At 38.7% G+C, this 17,239-nt stretch overlaps 2 protein-coding genes across 2 annotated transcripts; one reads left to right on the top strand and one right to left on the bottom strand.

Annotated features, from left to right (window-relative positions):
* Positions 1 to 992: 992 nt before the first annotated feature.
* LOC309807217 (olfactory receptor 10T2-like) lies at positions 993 to 1,931 on the top strand (the record flags this gene model as incomplete). Its single annotated transcript, XM_082626565.1, has 1 exon — positions 993 to 1,931. One exon carries the CDS (start codon positions 993 to 995, stop codon positions 1,929 to 1,931), a length of 939 nt encoding a protein of 312 aa, XP_082482691.1.
* Positions 1,932 to 11,853: 9,922 nt separating this feature from the next.
* LOC309807581 (olfactory receptor 5P4-like) lies at positions 11,854 to 12,792 on the bottom strand (the record flags this gene model as incomplete). Its single annotated transcript, XM_082627403.1, is given in 3 exon segments — positions 11,854 to 12,036; positions 12,040 to 12,285; positions 12,289 to 12,792. Coding segments are annotated over 3 exon segments (933 nt in total).
* Positions 12,793 to 17,239: the final 4,447 nt, after the last annotated feature.

Raw genomic sequence — 17,239 nt, 5'->3', positions numbered from 1 at the left:
GAATAGTCTATCCATAACCATTTTTTAAAAATTAATTAATTAATTAATTTTGGGCTGTGTTGGGTCTTCATTTCTGTGCGAGGGCTTTCTCTAGTTGTGGCAAGTGGGGACTACTCTTCATCGCAGTGCGCGGGCCTCTCACTATCACGGCCTCTCTTGTTGTGGAGCGCAGGCTCAGTGGTTGTGGCGCACAGGCTTAGTTGCTCCGTGGCATGTGGGATCCTCCCAGACCAGGGCTCGAACCCGTGTCCCCTGCATTAGCAGGCAGATTCTCAACCACTGCACCACCAGGGAAGCCCCTATCCATAACCATTTTGCTTCCAAGATCTGACTGAATGACAGACAATTATTGAAAAACTCCACTTCAACTCATTGTTATGTACAGAAAATAGTACAAATTTCAAAATGGTAAATTCACTTATTAAATCATTGGCATAATTGTCAGCCAAGCAGCCACTGCCTTCTGGAGAGCACCTCTGAAGATATAATTATTTTCCAAGAATGTTTGGAAGCCATTCGAAAAATTTTCCCTACTTCTCTTTAAGGTAGTATTGATTCAGTCAACATTGTTAAGTACTTATGTATGCCAGGCTGTGATTAGACCACACGTAAACATTGTATACCCTTTACTCCTCATACTCCTGTAGGTGAGAAAATGAACTTTTTTATTTCATATTTCCCTCATTCATTCAGATTCTGACTGTAGAAGATAGAAAGGGGTAATAAATTAGGGGGTTCCCAGAATATATTTGGGGCTACTGTATGGCATTTACATACATTCTCCTATGAGAATCTTTTTTTTCATCACTCTGAGTCCTGACCTGGAATTCAGCCAGGTACATTTAACTTCCATTTCTCAGGCTTTCTCATTAAGAGTTGTCTGTCAGTGTCCTCGATTAAAGGCCAGGTGACGTCAGTGCTTTCTACAATCAGAGTTTTGACCCCAAGAAGCTCTGCACCTTTGGAGGAGAGTTGTTACGTGCACCAGGAGGATGGACAATCATACCACAGTGAGCACATTCCTTCTGTGGGGATTTTCCAGTTTTCCAGACCTGCAAGATCTCTCCTTCGTGATGATTTTCTTCTGCCATGTGACCATCCTAGTTGCAAATGTGTCCATAATGGTGGCCATCAAGCTCAATCACAATCTTCACACCCCCATGTACTTTTTCCTCTGTGGTTTGTCCTTTTCAGAAACCTGTACCACTATGGTAATCATCCCCCGCATGCTAGTGGACTTGCTATCAGAAAGCAAGACCATTTCTCTTCCTGAGCGTGCTACACAGATGTTTTTCTTCTTTGGATTGGGAGCTAACAACTGCTTACTCTTGGCTGCCACGTCCTATGACCATTACACTGCTATTCACAACCCGCTGCACTACACCATCTTGATGACCCAAAAGATCTGCTTTCAGCTCATGACAGCTTCTTGTGTTACTGGGATTGTGGTGTCACTGTGCATTGTCCTTGTAGTATTCAACTTGTCGTTCTGTGACTCCACCATCAAGCACTTTTTTTGTGACATTACATCTGTAGTCTCCCTTGTCTGTGATTACACCTTTTTTCAGAAAATGGTTCTTCTTGCCTTCACTGCCTTTGTTTTGGTGGGGAGCTTTATTTTCATTATGATTTCCTGTGTCTTCATTGGGTCCATAGTTAAGAGGATGCCATCTGCCCAGGGGAGGTATAAGGCCTTCTCAACTTGCTCCTTCCACCTCACTGTGTTGTGCATACACTATGGATTTGCTGGCTTTGTCTATCTGAGACCCAAGGACAGTGACTCATTCCGTGAAGATATGCTGATGGCTGTGACATATACAGTACTGACACCTCTGCTTAATCCCATTGTTTACAGTCTAAGAAACAAACATATGAAAATATCCCTAAGGAAAGTACTAGGCAATATATGTAGGTTTTCCCCTAGATGGTAAATAAAAGAGCTCTGAACACTTTTTAAAATTTTTACAGGGCCTCCCTGGTGGCGCAGTGGTTGAGAGTCCGCCTGCCGATGCAGGGGATACGGGTTCGTGCCCCGGTCTGGGAGGATCCCATATGCCGCGGAGCGGCTGGGCCCGTGAGCCATGGCCGCTGAGCCTGTGCGTCCGGAGCCTGTGCTCCGCAATGGGAGAGGCCACAACAGTGAGAGGCCCGCGTACAGAAAAAAAAAAAAAAAAAAAAAAAAAAAAAAAAATTTTTACAGAGCATTGATAAATTAAAGTGGAGAAAGTGGAGTACTTCCAATAAAAATCATCACGTTGTATACAAAGCAATTAAAGTGTGTTCTAACTGCCTGAAATGCTCTGGTCTCACTTCTTTCTTACTATGAAACCAGATGTAGTTGTAAAATATTTTAAAATGAGATAAAATATTCTAACATATTATTACATATATATGTACATATACAGATATACACATCCATGCATACACACATGCACATATGTATGTAGTAAATGTATCAAAAATGTTTTAGAATACTCTATTTTCATAATTTTGGTTTCCTTTGGAGAAGGAAGAAAATTATATTAAAAAGGAAAAGAAGAAAGAAGGAAAGAGGGAGAGAGAGACAGCGAGAGAAAGAGAAGGAGGGGAAAGAGAAAGATCACTGATTTACTTAATCAAAAAAGGAGAAAGCACAAACACACAAATTTAGTGTTGAAATGAGTGAAAGACCACAATGCAGAGAAATTTCAAAACATTTTTTATTTTTTAATTTATTTTTTTACATCTTTATTGGAGTATAATTGCTTTACAGTGGTGTGTTAGTTTCTGCTTTATAACAGTGAATATATGAATATACATATACATATGTTCCCTTATCTCTTCCCTCTTGCGTCTCCCTCCCTCCCACGCTCCCTATCCCACCCTCAAAACATTTTAAGAAAATACCTGTTTAACTCTATTCAAAGAAACATGGAAACTAGATGGGAATGGATGAATTTCTGAAAAAAAATAAAATGATGAAAGTTACTGCAGAAGAAATATGCATTTTTAACATACCAAATTCCAGGAATAATATAGACGTCTGTCAAAGAGCTATTCTTTCCAGCCCCCAACAAAGGAGTAGACTAGATGGTTTCATAATGAACTTCCACAAAAATCAAATAATTCAAATGTTGTTTGAGTTACAGCATAGACAAAGATAAATAGCTTGGAATTTTTGAAAGCCACAGAGGTGGAAGGTGCTATAAATAACTGAATCTAATCGAGGCCATTGTCGTAAGGTTCTCACGTGGATACTTAGGGAGATGCTGTAGGGAGGGCTTGGCATTTTGAGGTCACATTGTCTAATGGTAAATCCGTATGGTGAGTGATGTTACCAATGCTGTGGCAGGACTGAGGGACCGAGATGGGAGAAAGAATCAAGGGGCTGGTGGCAAAGTCTTTAATAAATGAGAAGAAACTGGGTGGTCAGTAAAAGACTCTGAAAACAGTAGTATATTGTTTCATATCTGGATAGTATTTGTGTCAATGAGTGAAATGTTTTGTCATGCAGATTGCCAATAAATGATTTCGAAATATGGTAAGGAGCTAGGAGAATGTCAACATTGTGTGCAGATATCTGTAGAATAGGAGTGAGCAGCTTCTCTTCAATATTGCTGAGAAGCTTATGTGCCCTCCTCAGACAGCTAGGTTTGGTTAAGATGGAGAGGTGGAGCATGTACTCTGGGAAAAGTTGATGGGTGGAATAGAAAGGAGATTCCAGAATGAAAGTAAAACATATAGGAGAAACCCCAGCAAACAAAGAGAATTTCAAAGAGATGAAGCCGAGAGCTGTGAGTAAGTGAATACTGGCGGAGAGAGTTCCCAAAAGGCTTGCAGCTGAGATTCAAATCATAGCTCCATTGACTATAGGTGGTGTCGGAGCCTATTGGGTCTACAGTTCTCATTCTTTGCTCAGCATTGAATTAAAGTTTGGCTAGAGGTTCTGTGACCAACCATTTCATAAACTTCACCATTCCATTTTCACAAATGTCCTTGTTTAGTGTAAAAGTGTCTGCCTCCTCATGTAATTATCTAAACTTTTTATTTCATTCATTATTTTAAGACTCAAAATTTTGACCAAATGGTATTTATCCCTGCGATGCAAGGTTGGTTTAACATATGAAAATCAATCAGTGTGATACACCATATTAATAGAATGAAAAATAACAACCACACGATTGTGTCAATAGATGTAGAATATATACACAATGAAATATTATTCAGCCATTAAGAAAGAAGGAACTCTTGCCACTTGTGACATCATAGGTGTACCTGGAGACATTGTGCTTAATGCAATAAGCCAGACACAGAAGGAAAAATACTGCATGAGCTCACTTATAAGTGAAATCTAAGAAAGTCAAATTCATAGAAGCAGAGAATAGAATGGTAGTTACCAGAGTTGGGGAAATGGAGGGAATGGGGAGATGCTGGTCAAAGGGTACAAAGTTACAGTTACATAGGACGAATAAGTTCTAGAGATCGAATGTAGAGCCTTATAACTGTAGTTAATAATACTGTATTTTATACTGGATATTTTCTAAGAGTAAACTTAAGTTACTCTTATCACACCTAAAAAAGATAAAGAGATGTGAGTAGATGGATATGTTAGCTTGGTTATATTTATCACTTCACTATGTATATGTATGTCAAAACATCATGCTGGGGCTTCCCTGGTGGCGCAGTGGTTGAGAGTCCGCCTGCCAATGCAGGGGACCACGGGTTCGTGCCCCAGTCTGGGAAAATCCCACATGCCGCAGAGCGGCTGAGCCCGTGAAGCATGGCCGCTGAGCCTGCGCGTCCGAAGCCTGTGCTCCGCAACGGGAAAGGCCACAACAGTGAGAGGCCCGTGTAGCGCCAAAAAAAAAAAAAAAAAAAAAAAATCATGCTGAACACTTTAAATCATAAATTTTATTAAAAAAATTAAAACATCTTAAAATTGTTTTAAAGGTTAAAAGAACATGTCAACTAGCACTTTATTCATACCGCTTGAATGGAAACCATTGTATTTTTAAGAAACATTTCTTTGTTGTGAACTTCTTGAAAGAAAAGCACATAACCTATTTAACTTTGTTTCCTCAGTTCATAACCTCGTGCTAGAAATAAGAGACACTAAATAAATATTCATTGAATTAGAGTTAATGTTTAACCAACAGACATTTGTTGAATGCTTGCTGTGTACCAGACACTGTACTTTGAGCTAAGGATAATTAGTTCAACCTCCCACATCACTACTTTTATCCACCCACCAAAGTTTCTGCAACTGCATTACCAGCTCTCAATGACCAGTTAACTCTTTTTTTCCTTATGCCTCAGTTTAAATGTCATTTCTCTGGTAAAGCCTTTCTTGAGCCTCACAAATAAATGCATTTGCCAAATGATATTATGAGGAATAGAGACTGAGCAAAAAGACACAGCCTGGGGCTTTTGGCAGTGAGGTAGGGTAAGTACATAGAACTTTGAGGTCAAAGATACCTAAGACTTGTGAGGCCAAGATCCTGTAGAGGAAAAAGCTATAGAGAAGTGATCCTGAAATTCTACATATAATTCCTTATTATGGAATTTGACTACTCCCAAGTTGCACTTGGGCTGGTGAGATATCAAACACCAAGTGGAAATCAGCCTATGAGAGCCTGATGATCTTAGCAGAGGTTTTGGCATTTTGCATTGCTGGTTTGATAGAGTTTGATAGATAGGCTGTTTAAGGTAGAGGGCCCCACAACACCTTATGCTTTTATTTGAGAGTCCTGAAGTACTACACCTTAGGAGGAATTGCTGCATCTTAGAAATAAGGTCAAACTAGAAATAGATTATCCCCAACAAAGTACAACCACCACATTCTATTAGGATGCAAGTTTAGGAGTTATACTGTACATGGAGACATCAGTTCTTTTTTTATGTGAATGACCCCTTTAGGCACTCTATTTTCATTTCCTCAAAGGGATCAAGCCAGTGCTTTATTCTTCTGCTAGAATAAAATTGAAAACAGTACGGAAGAAGATAATCTCATCTAGAACCTCTAAAATTTTTTTATCCACGTTGTTCATCAATTAAAAAAAAAAGATAAGATATGCCACAAGATAGGACCAAATGCATAAAAACCAGGTATGTAAATATTAAATAAATATTTATAATACATCTAAGAACAATAGGGGAATAATATGAAGAGTCACACCACAGAAATGAATACAAAAAGAAAAAGAAAAGGAATCAACTTTAAATCTTAAAAATGAAAAACAAAATAAATTAGGAATTCAGCTGTTGGGTTAATAGTAGATTGGACACAGCAGAAAAGATTAGTAAACTGAAATGTAGGTTAGTAGAAAACATACACATTACAAGACAAAGAAAAAATCATCAAAAACACAAAAAGAGTGTGAGAGCTGTATAAGAAATTATGAAAAGATCTAAGATATGTGTAATGAACTTCTAGAAAAAAGTAGAGAAATATCTGAAGAAATATTCAATGATAATTTTCCATTCTGATGAAGGAACGTGAGTTACAAATTCAAGAAACTTTGCAGGGCTTCCCTGGTGGCACAGTGGTTGAGAGTTTGCCTGCTGATGCAGGGGACGCGGGTTCCTGCCCTGGTCTGGGAGGATCCCGCATGCCGTGGAGCAGCTGGGCCCGTGGGCCATGGCTGCTGGGCCTGCGCATCCGGAGCCTGCGCTCCGCAACGGGAGGGCACAGCAGTGAGAGGCCCGCGTACTGCAAAAAAGAAAAAAAAAAAGAAACTTTGCAGATTCCAAACATGATAAGTTATAAGAAAAACCACACTCAAGGAAATCATAAAAAGACTACAGGAAGCCCAAAACAAAAGAAAAATGTTAAAAGCTTCCAGAGGAGAAGTAAAAGACATATTCCCTTCAAAAAAAAAATCAAATGACTAATAGCTGAGTTTTGGAAAGTATTGATGGAAGCAAGAAAATTAAATCTTAAAAGTGCTCAAAGATTTTTTTACTAGTAACCTAGAATTCTACCTAAAATAGAAATATCTCTCAAAAATGAAGGTGCATTAAAGACCTTTTTTGAAGAACCTAGGGGTAAGATGGGAATGGAGACGCAGACCTACTAGAGAATGGACTTGAGGATGTGGGGAGGGGGAAGGGTAGGCTGTGACAAAGTGAGAGAGTGACATGGACATATATACACTACCAAACGTAGAATAGATAGCTAGTGGGAAGCAGCTGCATAGCACAGGGAGATCAGCTCTGAGCTTTGTGACCCCCTAGAGGGATGGGGTAGGGAGGGTGGGAGGGAGGGAGACGCAAGAGGGAAGAGTTATGGGAACATCTGTACATGTATAACTGATTCACTTTGTTATAAAGCAGAAACTAACACACCATTGTAAAGCAATTATACTCCAATAAAGATGTTAAAAAATAAATAAATAAAGACTTTTTTTTTTTTGCGGTATGTGGGCTTCTCACTGTTGTGGCCTCTCCCGTTGCAGAGCACAGGCTCCGGACGCGCAGGCTCAGCAACCATGGCTCACGGGCCCACCACTCCGTGGCATATGGGACCTTCCCGGACTGGGGCACGAACCCGTGTCCCCTGCATCAGCAGGCGGACTCTCAACCACTGCGCCACCAGGGAAGCCCAAGACCTTTTTTATGATTAAAAAAATCTGTTAAAATGCATCACAAGCAAACCTGCATTAAAAGAAGAAATAATAAAGTGTTTTTTAAAGCAGAAGTAAAGTTAATGCTGATATAGGTATAAGGTTTAAAGAAAGGAATGAAGGTCACGAAAAAGAATAAATATATAGGAAACTAGAGGAGGTACAGTAGGTAAGGGAAGATCTTTGAGAAATAATTAAGAAACTCAGTTGGCTTACATGGGTAGGTAGATGATGATATTGTCACCACTTCCTATAGACTCAGATTAAAACGGGAAAAAGAAAGAGTACTCTTTTGTAATACCTTCTAAAATAGCAACTTTATTGGAGTATAAGTTACATACGAACAATTTAAATATACAGGTTGATGACTTTTGACAAGTATAACCACCAACCCAGTCACAATATACAGTGATTTCCTCACCCCCAAGAAATTACCTCTTGCCCCTTTGCTTTCAATCTTCTCCAGCTCTCCATTACAGAGTGAGTATTTTACAGAATCTGGGAAATGTCAATGACTTCATAAGTCCCAGTCCGTTTCAGAAGAAGAAAATCTTCCTGAAATTTATATAGACTAAGAATCTTTTAATATCACAACAGTTCAGGATCTTTTAAAATTTCCCCAATCAAATCCTACCTTCTATGTATCAATCTATAATCCACAGTAAGTAGGGAACTTCCAAAAAAAAATCTTACAAAAGGAGTTTTTTATTTTTTTTTTTTTTTTTTTTTTTTTTTTTTTTTTTTTTTGCTGTACGCGGGCCTCTCACTGCTGTGGCCTCTCCCGTTGCGGAGCACAGGCTCCGGACACACAGGCTCCGCGGCCATGGCTCACGGGCCCAGCCGCTCCGCGGCATGTGGGATCTTCCGGGATCGGGGCACGAACCCGTGTCCCCTGCATCGGCAGGCGGACTCTCAACCACTGCGCCACCAGGGAAGCCCAAGACCTTTTTTATGATTAAAAAAATCTGTTAAAATGCATCACAAGCAAACCTGCATTAAAAGAAGAAATAATAAAGTGTTTTTTAAAGCAGAAGTAAAGTTAATGCTGATATAGGTATAAGGTTTAAAGAAAGGAATGAAGGTCACGAAAAAGAATAAATATATAGGAAACTAGAGGAGGTACAGTAGGTAAGGGAAGATCTTTGAGAAATAATTAAGAAACTCAGTTGGCTTACATGGGTAGGTAGATGATGATATTGTCACCACTTCCTATAGACTCAGATTAAAACGGGAAAAAGAAAGAGTACTCTTTTGTAATACCTTCTAAAATAGCAACTTTATTGGAGTATAAGTTACATACGAACAATTTAAATATACAGGTTGATGACTTTTGACAAGTATAACCACCAACCCAGTCACAATATACAGTGATTTCCTCACCCCCAAGAAATTACCTCTTGCCCCTTTGCTTTCAATCTTCTCCAGCTCTCCATTACAGAGTGAGTATTTTACAGAATCTGGGAAATGTCAATGACTTCATAAGTCCCAGTCCGTTTCAGAAGAAGAAAATCTTCCTGAAATTTATATAGACTAAGAATCTTTTAATATCACAACAGTTCAGGATCTTTTAAAATTTCCCCAATCAAATCCTACCTTCTATGTATCAATCTATAATCCACAGTAAGTAGGGAACTTCCAAAAAAAAATCTTACAAAAGGAGTTTTTTATTGTCCCCACAGGGGTGTTCTTGATCCTTAGTTTTTGACACACTGTTTAGGGAAGATGCTTTGTACCACTCCTAATATATTTTTTTTCCCCTTTTGGAGCGACATCCATTAGCATAACATTCCTGACATCTTTCTAAGCTTTCACTTCCTCTTCCTCTAGGATTAAATTAGCTGATGGTAGACTTTGAAGGGAAAACTAGATATGCAATTGTATTAGTTTGTGAGGGCAGCTGTAACAAAAGTACCACAAAGTAGGTGGCTTAAACAACAGAAATGTATTGTCTCGCAGTTCTGGAGGCTAAAAGTTAAGATGAAGTTGTCGGCAGGGTTGGTTCTCTCTGAGGGCTGTGGGATCTGCTCAGTGCTTCTTGCTTAGATTCTAGTGGTTTGCTGGCAATCTTGGAAGTTCTAGATAAAGAATGGCAATGTATATCCTCTCCAATAAAGACCGTAATAGTGCCACACCTCACTCCGTACATCTGGGTGATTGAATTATTTGAATTCCCTTAGAGTGGAAATAAAAAGGAAAAATGAGTGGATTTATCACAATCAATCGGGGACTATTTATGTGCCTACACAAAATAGATAAGGAAGAGGTCAACATGTGACATGTATTTCATCTGAGAGAAGGAAAGGGATGGAGGGGAGTAGACTATTTTGATGGGTGTGCAGTGAGGGTCACCCCAAATTTATTGGAGTACTAAACCTCACAAAGATTTGCCATTTATTGGGACTTCCCTGGTGGTGCAGTGGTTAAGAATCCGCCTGCCAATGCAGGGGACATGGGTTCGATCCCTGGTCTGGGAAGATCCCACATGCCATGGAGCAACTAAGCCCGTGCACCACAACTACTGAGCCTGTGCTCCAGAGCCCGTGCTCCACAACAAGAGAAGACACTGCAGTGAGAAGCACACACACCACAACAAAGAGTAGCCCCTGCTCGCCACAACTAGAGAAAGCCCACGCACAGAAACAGAGACCCAACACAGCCAAAAATAAATTTATTTTTTTCTAAAAAAGAGTTGCCATTTATTGAGAAAGGAACAGAAGGGAAGGAATAGTTTGGGGAGAAATATAAAAATTTCAGTGAGGGCACAATGAGTTTGAGAGTCTTGAGGAAAAGCCCAGTGAAGAAGTTCATCTGTCCTCCAAGGAAGGTTGTATTTGGAGATGGGGATACTGTCCCCACACAGGTGGCAGCTGAGCTCATGGGAGAAGATGAGCTCACCCAAGAAGACCATGGGGGATGGAGAGAAAGGCAGAGGGCTAAGGATAAACGCGTGAAAAGCAAGAAACAGTGGGAAATGTAAAGAGGAAGACTGCCAGAAACAGTCAATAAACAACGTCTACCACCAGAGGGCAGAGCATCCACCACAACTCTGAGGTGGCCCTTTCCAAGACTGAAGCCATACCTTTGAGCTCCTTCTCTTTGCAGGGGACAATGTCTGTCCCCAGAATTATTGCACTGGCGGGGTTATAGGCCTGTAATTGATGTAAGAAGTATGAATGGGGAAACGGGGCCAGAGAAATTCCACAAAGAGGCTTCCAGGCAGAAATCTTCCTTGATCTGGTCAGTGAAGAGCCCAGGAATAGGAAGTCAGCTTATAAAGTGATCTCTCCAAACTGTCTCAAAATTTGTCTGACATTATTAATATGCTAGAAATAAAATATACTAGCTAAAATATTAATCATAAGCATTATGAAAGGAGTACAGGAGGAAGGGAATCAATTTAGAGACAATTGCTATAACCTAACTGGATCATAAGCACCTTCAAAAAGGGCAGTGGAAGAAGTAGTGACAGTGGACAACTCCATGAGAAACGGTACAAAATGTGTGGTGGATATTCTTTGCCTAAAACAAAATTTCAAATGTCCTACCTTTCGACTGTTGTTAAAAGAAAGTCCCAGCATCCCACTCCAAAGAAATGTCAGCATCCAAAATCCTACTGTAGTATTCATCTGGTAAGACCACCTATGAGAGGAGTCAGCTGAAATTTATACAGCTTCTTCTGTGTTATCTGGGTTGGATCTTTTAATTGTCAAACAGAGGAATCATAATCTTTGCTTTGGCTTAAATAAAGTAAAAATAAATAAAAGCTTTTCTGAGACACTAACATCTATGTTTCCAAAAGTTGAAATATCCATTGACCAAGGGAGGGCAGTACCTTTAATGGAAGTACCCTTAACTGCTGACCTGTCAATGTCGTCACCTATTATACATTGTTGGGGAGAAGTTTCTTTCCTGAATGTTATTTTACAAGATGGTATTCAAGCAAATTTGATCTTTGGTTGAGATCTCTCTCCATTTAAATAGGACTCTATCATTGGTAAATGGAATTTTAAGTAGAAATTATTTTCCAAAGGTATTCTTAACTTGAAAGTTCTATATTTAATTTGAACCAAGCAGACATCCATGTTAATGATACACTTAACTTTATAAATAGAAGTAAACATTGGATTTTTATATTTTCGGGAGCTTATCACTATAAAAGTGATAAAGTTAATGATAAATATCATTAAAATATCCATCAAAAATGTTCCCCAAATTAATGGTTTGTTATTTATAGATTTATATCTGATTTAATTCAGGAAAACCAATGTGCTCTAGCCATTAGTTTTCTCATAGCCTCTTTCACTTCCTTGTTCCTGAGACTGCAGATAAGGGGGTTCAGTATGGGGACCACCACTATGTAGATTACAGATGCCACTTTGACCTGATCAGCTGAATAGCTCGATTTGGGCATTACATAAACAAACAAAACTGTCCCTTAAAACAAAGTGACTGCAGTGTGGTGGGAAATGCAGGTAGAGAAGACCTTCTTCCTCCCCTCAGTAGAGTGCATCTTCAGGATTGAGTGGAGGATGTAGCTGTAGGACACGATTATGGTAAATAGTGTGCTTTTGAGGACTGATGCAGAAGAGATGGCAGGAGATATTTCAGCAATAGAAACATGGCCGCAAGAAAGCTTCAAGAGTAGAAAGAGGTCACAGAAAAAATGGTTCGTTTTGTTTGGTCCTTAGAAGGAGAGATTCATCAAAGAGCCTGTAAATGAAGAAGCATTTATGCATCCACCGAAGTAGGAGGCCTCCAACAGGAAGAAGCAGACCACTGGGGACATGTGGGCAGAGTAGAGCAGGGGAGAGCAAAGGGACCCATAGTGATTGTAGGCAGTGGTGGCCAGCAGGAAGCACTCTGTAGTCCCAAAGGTGACATCAGAGCCAAGCTGAGCTATACGGCCAGTGACTGGGATGGCAGTTCTCTCTCTGCAGAAACTCATCAGCATGATTGGTGTGACTGATGTGGAATACCCAATGTCTACAAAGGCCAAATGGCTGAGGAAAAGGTACATAGGCATGGGAAGCTGTGGGCTACTTCGGATTAAGATGATTATGCTGATATTTCCCACTACGGTAACTATATAAACTCCTAGAAAAATCTCAAAGAAGATGGCACATAGTGTGGGATTATCTGTTAATCCCAAAATAATGAACTCTGTCACTGTTGTATGGTTTGCAGTCTCCATCTGTTCATTTAACAGTGCCTACTGAAATCAGAACCAGAGGAGACTAAATTGACTGAAATGACCCCGCATTTATATACCTAAACATAACCTAAATATAACCTTACAAATATTTTAAATGGTAAATTTGCCTCCCTTATAGTATACTTTATGCATATAAATTTTCTTTTCAATTTCCATGAAAATATTAAAACTGAAGACTTGATTACCTTAGGACTCAGCTATTTTACTCCTATTTATATACCATGGGCTAAATCTTACTCTTGTGCATGGGTGATATGTAAAAGAATGTTTACAGCAGTATCGATTGTAATAACATGAACTGTAAATAACCTACATTTTCAAAGAAAGACCAGCTCTTGATTTTCCAGCCCCATCCCAAATGTGCCTCTATTCAGTAATCTCTGCCTTAGTAAACACTATCTCCATTTATACAACTGATTGGGCCAAAACATATGATGTTGACTTGGACATCTCTTTCTTACCTGATCTTTTTCCTGGAATAAAAAATATCACATCCTTAGTTATAATATTTGATAGCGAGGGCAAGAAGGTGTCCATGTTCAGGATGGAAGGGAAATAGAATTTTTACTGTTTTTATGAGATAAACATCCTGGATATTTTGCAGAATCTTCCAGGACTTATCTTCTATACCATACCTTTTCATACTTATGGGATTGTATGAAACAATAAGGAGAGTCTGGATATTTTTATGGGTGAGGATTAAATGCAAAGTGAACTGAAATATTTTGGGGCTTGGGTTAGTTAAGTTTTGGTTTCTTCAGTTTTATTAAGCAACTATATAGAAATAAGAAGTAGGGGCATATGATGAGAATGGGAGGAAGGGGTAGTTATGGAGGTAGGAATAGAGGTAGCTAGCAAGGAAAGCTAGGAAATTAGACTGAAAGAAAGATTAGTATTTCAGAATAATGCTCCCTTACTTCAAAATAGATCACACGATCAGGGGCAGGTGAGAATGTGTTAATTACCTTCAGTCATTCCCATGACTCCTCTAATTTAAAGATCAACATATTCTTATGAATAATTTGTTTTTTCAAGAAACTCTATCTTAAGAATTAAGAAAACATACATACATACTATTAGCGACCACACACATTCTACTCGGTGTTACATGTGAATCATGACAATGGTATGTTATAGTATGAATGGTACTAGGATTATGTATATGAATTATCAAGTTCTGGCTTTTTTAACTAGACAAAGACCCAAACATGAAACGAATTTTATATCTTTAAAGAAAATAGATGTATGAAACACACAAATGTTTTCAAAGTTGGATATGAGTACCAGCGTGGAAGGCAAAGTGACATGCAGAATACCCTGGACTTTGGAGCCATGCAGACCTAGGATCAGTTTCTAGCTCTGCTTCTTGCTGTCCATGAAATCATAGGCAAGTTACAAGAAATGTTTGCTCTTCTTTTTCCTTACCTGTAAAAAGGAGAAAATACATACCCCATGTGATTCTTGGGTTAAATTACATGATGTGGGTGATAACTCCAAGCACTGTTAACACAACAAATAAATGCTCAATTACTAATAGTTTGCTTGAAATAATCAACTTGTAATTTCTGGTACATAGAAGAGAATCAACTATGTCTGTATCCTTAAAAATGAACAAGTATGAACTAGTGATACATCCACTGCAACACTAGTGATAGTCTCCAAGGAATTGTTGCTGTACAGCAAAGGCATATTTAAGTGAGGTTGGTGTCATTTAGGATAAGGCCCAAGTCACCTATTTCACTTGTAATTACAAATTAATTACTTCACTTGTTTTGGAAAACTTCATTGAGAATATATTGGGTAGAGAAATTACATGTATACATCCACTGGGACAGAGAAATAACATGTAAACATGATTATGTAAAAGTGTATAAATAAAATATTTTCTAAATACCCTCAGGTTCCATTACTTTTTTTAGTTAAATGGAAAAAAGTGAAAATTTTGGTTTAATTAAATTGTAAAACATAACATTTTACTATCCTGAAGTTGATTATTAGATCAACATGACTAATATGGTTGTGAAAATTTGTGGCATTTCTGAAATGTGGCTGTAGTCAGTGATTCAGGTTTTCATATTACATGTGTTTAGATTTGGGTTCGCTAGTACGATTTAGTTTACAAATATGCATCTAATGGAATTGCAGTATTATTATCAACATTCTAAGTGACATACATTTTAAAAAATTGTATAAAATTTCCATATGTATTATAGAATTGTACTAGGACACTTGAGATACACACCGGGCTTGTTGGCTGTAGACGTTTCTCACATACATGGCCTTCCCTCTCCCCAGTGACCTACCAACATGTATGCGTTCTAATAAAACCATGAAGCTCACACTAACATTTTTCTTATCACCCTGCCATACACAGCTGCCACATTGACTAGCAGGTTGTCCAAGATATATGGCCACAGTTGATTCTGGCTGTGTTCTTAGACCATGGCCTCATAGCAGAACACTCTCTAGGTTGAAGGTCAGGCTCCTTTGATTCTGGGCTTGAAGGAGCCTATAGATCAATAACCTTCAGAACAAAGTTAAGCCTGCTAATCCACATAATGAGACTCTGATAGCTCAAAGACCTCAACTCCAACAAGTTAGGAAATGGATATGCTGCGAGGTTCCATCTCTCCTGGAAAGACACAGCTCCTTTAGGCTTTAAGGAAACCCAACTGTGGCTGATGAGTGATACAACAAACATTCCAGACGACATCTGGGAGAATTAAATTCCCTTCACCCCACCCCTGCCCTCCTCCTAACGTTTTATTCACACCATTTAATTATTACCCATTATAGTTGAAGACCTTGCTCTTTCCCGGGAGTGAAGATGTAGTGTCTATGACAAATTATTTTGTATCCCTTTTTAAATGGTGCAATATTGGGAATATAGATGGCAATAATAGATGTTTGTTAAATTAGTGTTAAACAATTTTTAAAAAGTCTTTCTACGTATAAGACACTGTGTTATGACCTAAAGATAAATAGATACTCCCACATCTCTATCTTTACCCAAGTACAAACCATTTTATAATTGTATTCATCACTCAACAACCCCTTCTAATGGAAGACTAACTTCTAGTCACCTTTATGGTCTCAGGTTTAAATTTCAGTGTTGAAACCTCCTCTGACACTAGACTAAGTCATATTCTCCTGGCGAACAATTTCAAAGAATCCTGAAATATGTTTTGCACTTACACGCTTTTAATTATATAGGTACTGGAGCAAATAATTGCATTTGTCTTTTTTATCTACTATCCTACAACTCCCATGAGGGAGGGGGTCATGTCTGCCTTGTTCAACAGTTTATTCTTAGAACATTGCAGAGTGCCTGGTACATAGCAGTACTAAATGAATGAATGGGTGAGTGAATAAATGAATGATCTTTTTAACGTTTATTCTGTTGTAGTAAGAATACTTAGCATAAGGGACTTCGCTGGTGGTCCAGTGGTAAAGAATCTGCCTTCCAGTGCAGGGGATGCAGGTTTGATCCCTGGTCGGGGAACTAAGATCTCACATGCCATGGGGCAACTAAGCCCGTGAGCCAAAACTACTGAGCTCGCATGCCTCAACTAGAACCCGCGTGCTGCAACTAACACACAGCGCAGCGCAAAAATAAAATAAATAAAATGTTTAAAGGGGAAAAAAAGCCTTTGCTTTAAAAAAAATTTAGCATGAGACTTATCCTCTTAGGTTTTTAAGTGTACAATACAGTATTGTTAACTATAGGTACAATGTTCTACAGCAGATCTCTAGAACTTACTCATCTTGCTTAACTCAAACTTTATGTGTATTGATTAGCCTCCTCATTTCACTCTAACCTCAGCCCCTGGCAACCATCATTCCACTCTTGATTCTATGAACTTGACTCTTTTAGATATCTTATAAAGTAGAATCATGCAGTACTGTCCTTCTGTGACCAGCTTATTTCACTTAGCATAGTGTTCTCCAGGTTCACCTATATTGTCACATATTACAGAATTTCTTTCTTTTTTTAAGACTATAATATTACATTGTATGTGTTTACCAAAATTTGTTTATCCATTTCTTTGTTGATGGACATTTACATTGCTTTCACATCTTGGCGAGTATGAATAATGCTGCAATGAACAAGGGAGTCCTAATATCTCTTTGAGATAATAATTTCAGTTCTTTTAGGTAAATATCTAGAGATGGGATTAGTGAATTATATGGCAGTTCTATTTTTAATTATTTGAAGGACCTCCCTACAGTTTCCCATAACAACTGCACCGTTTTGCCTTCCCAGCAAAACTGTACAAGAGTTTCCTCTTTCTCTACATCCTGGCCCACACTTGTCTTTTTTTTTTTTTTTTTTTTTGGTAATAGCCATCCAGACACATGTGAGGTGATACCTTATTGTGGTTTTGATTTGCATTTACTTGATGATTAGTGATGTTGAGCACCTTTT

The sequence above is a fragment of the Mesoplodon mirus genome, assembly GCF_964341445.2.
Source record: "Mesoplodon mirus genome assembly, chromosome: 7".
Classification (NCBI taxonomy): Eukaryota; Metazoa; Chordata; class Mammalia; order Artiodactyla; family Ziphiidae; genus Mesoplodon; species Mesoplodon mirus.
The sequence above is the reverse complement of the archived record's forward strand: the minus strand, read 5'-3'. Positions and strand labels throughout refer to the sequence as shown.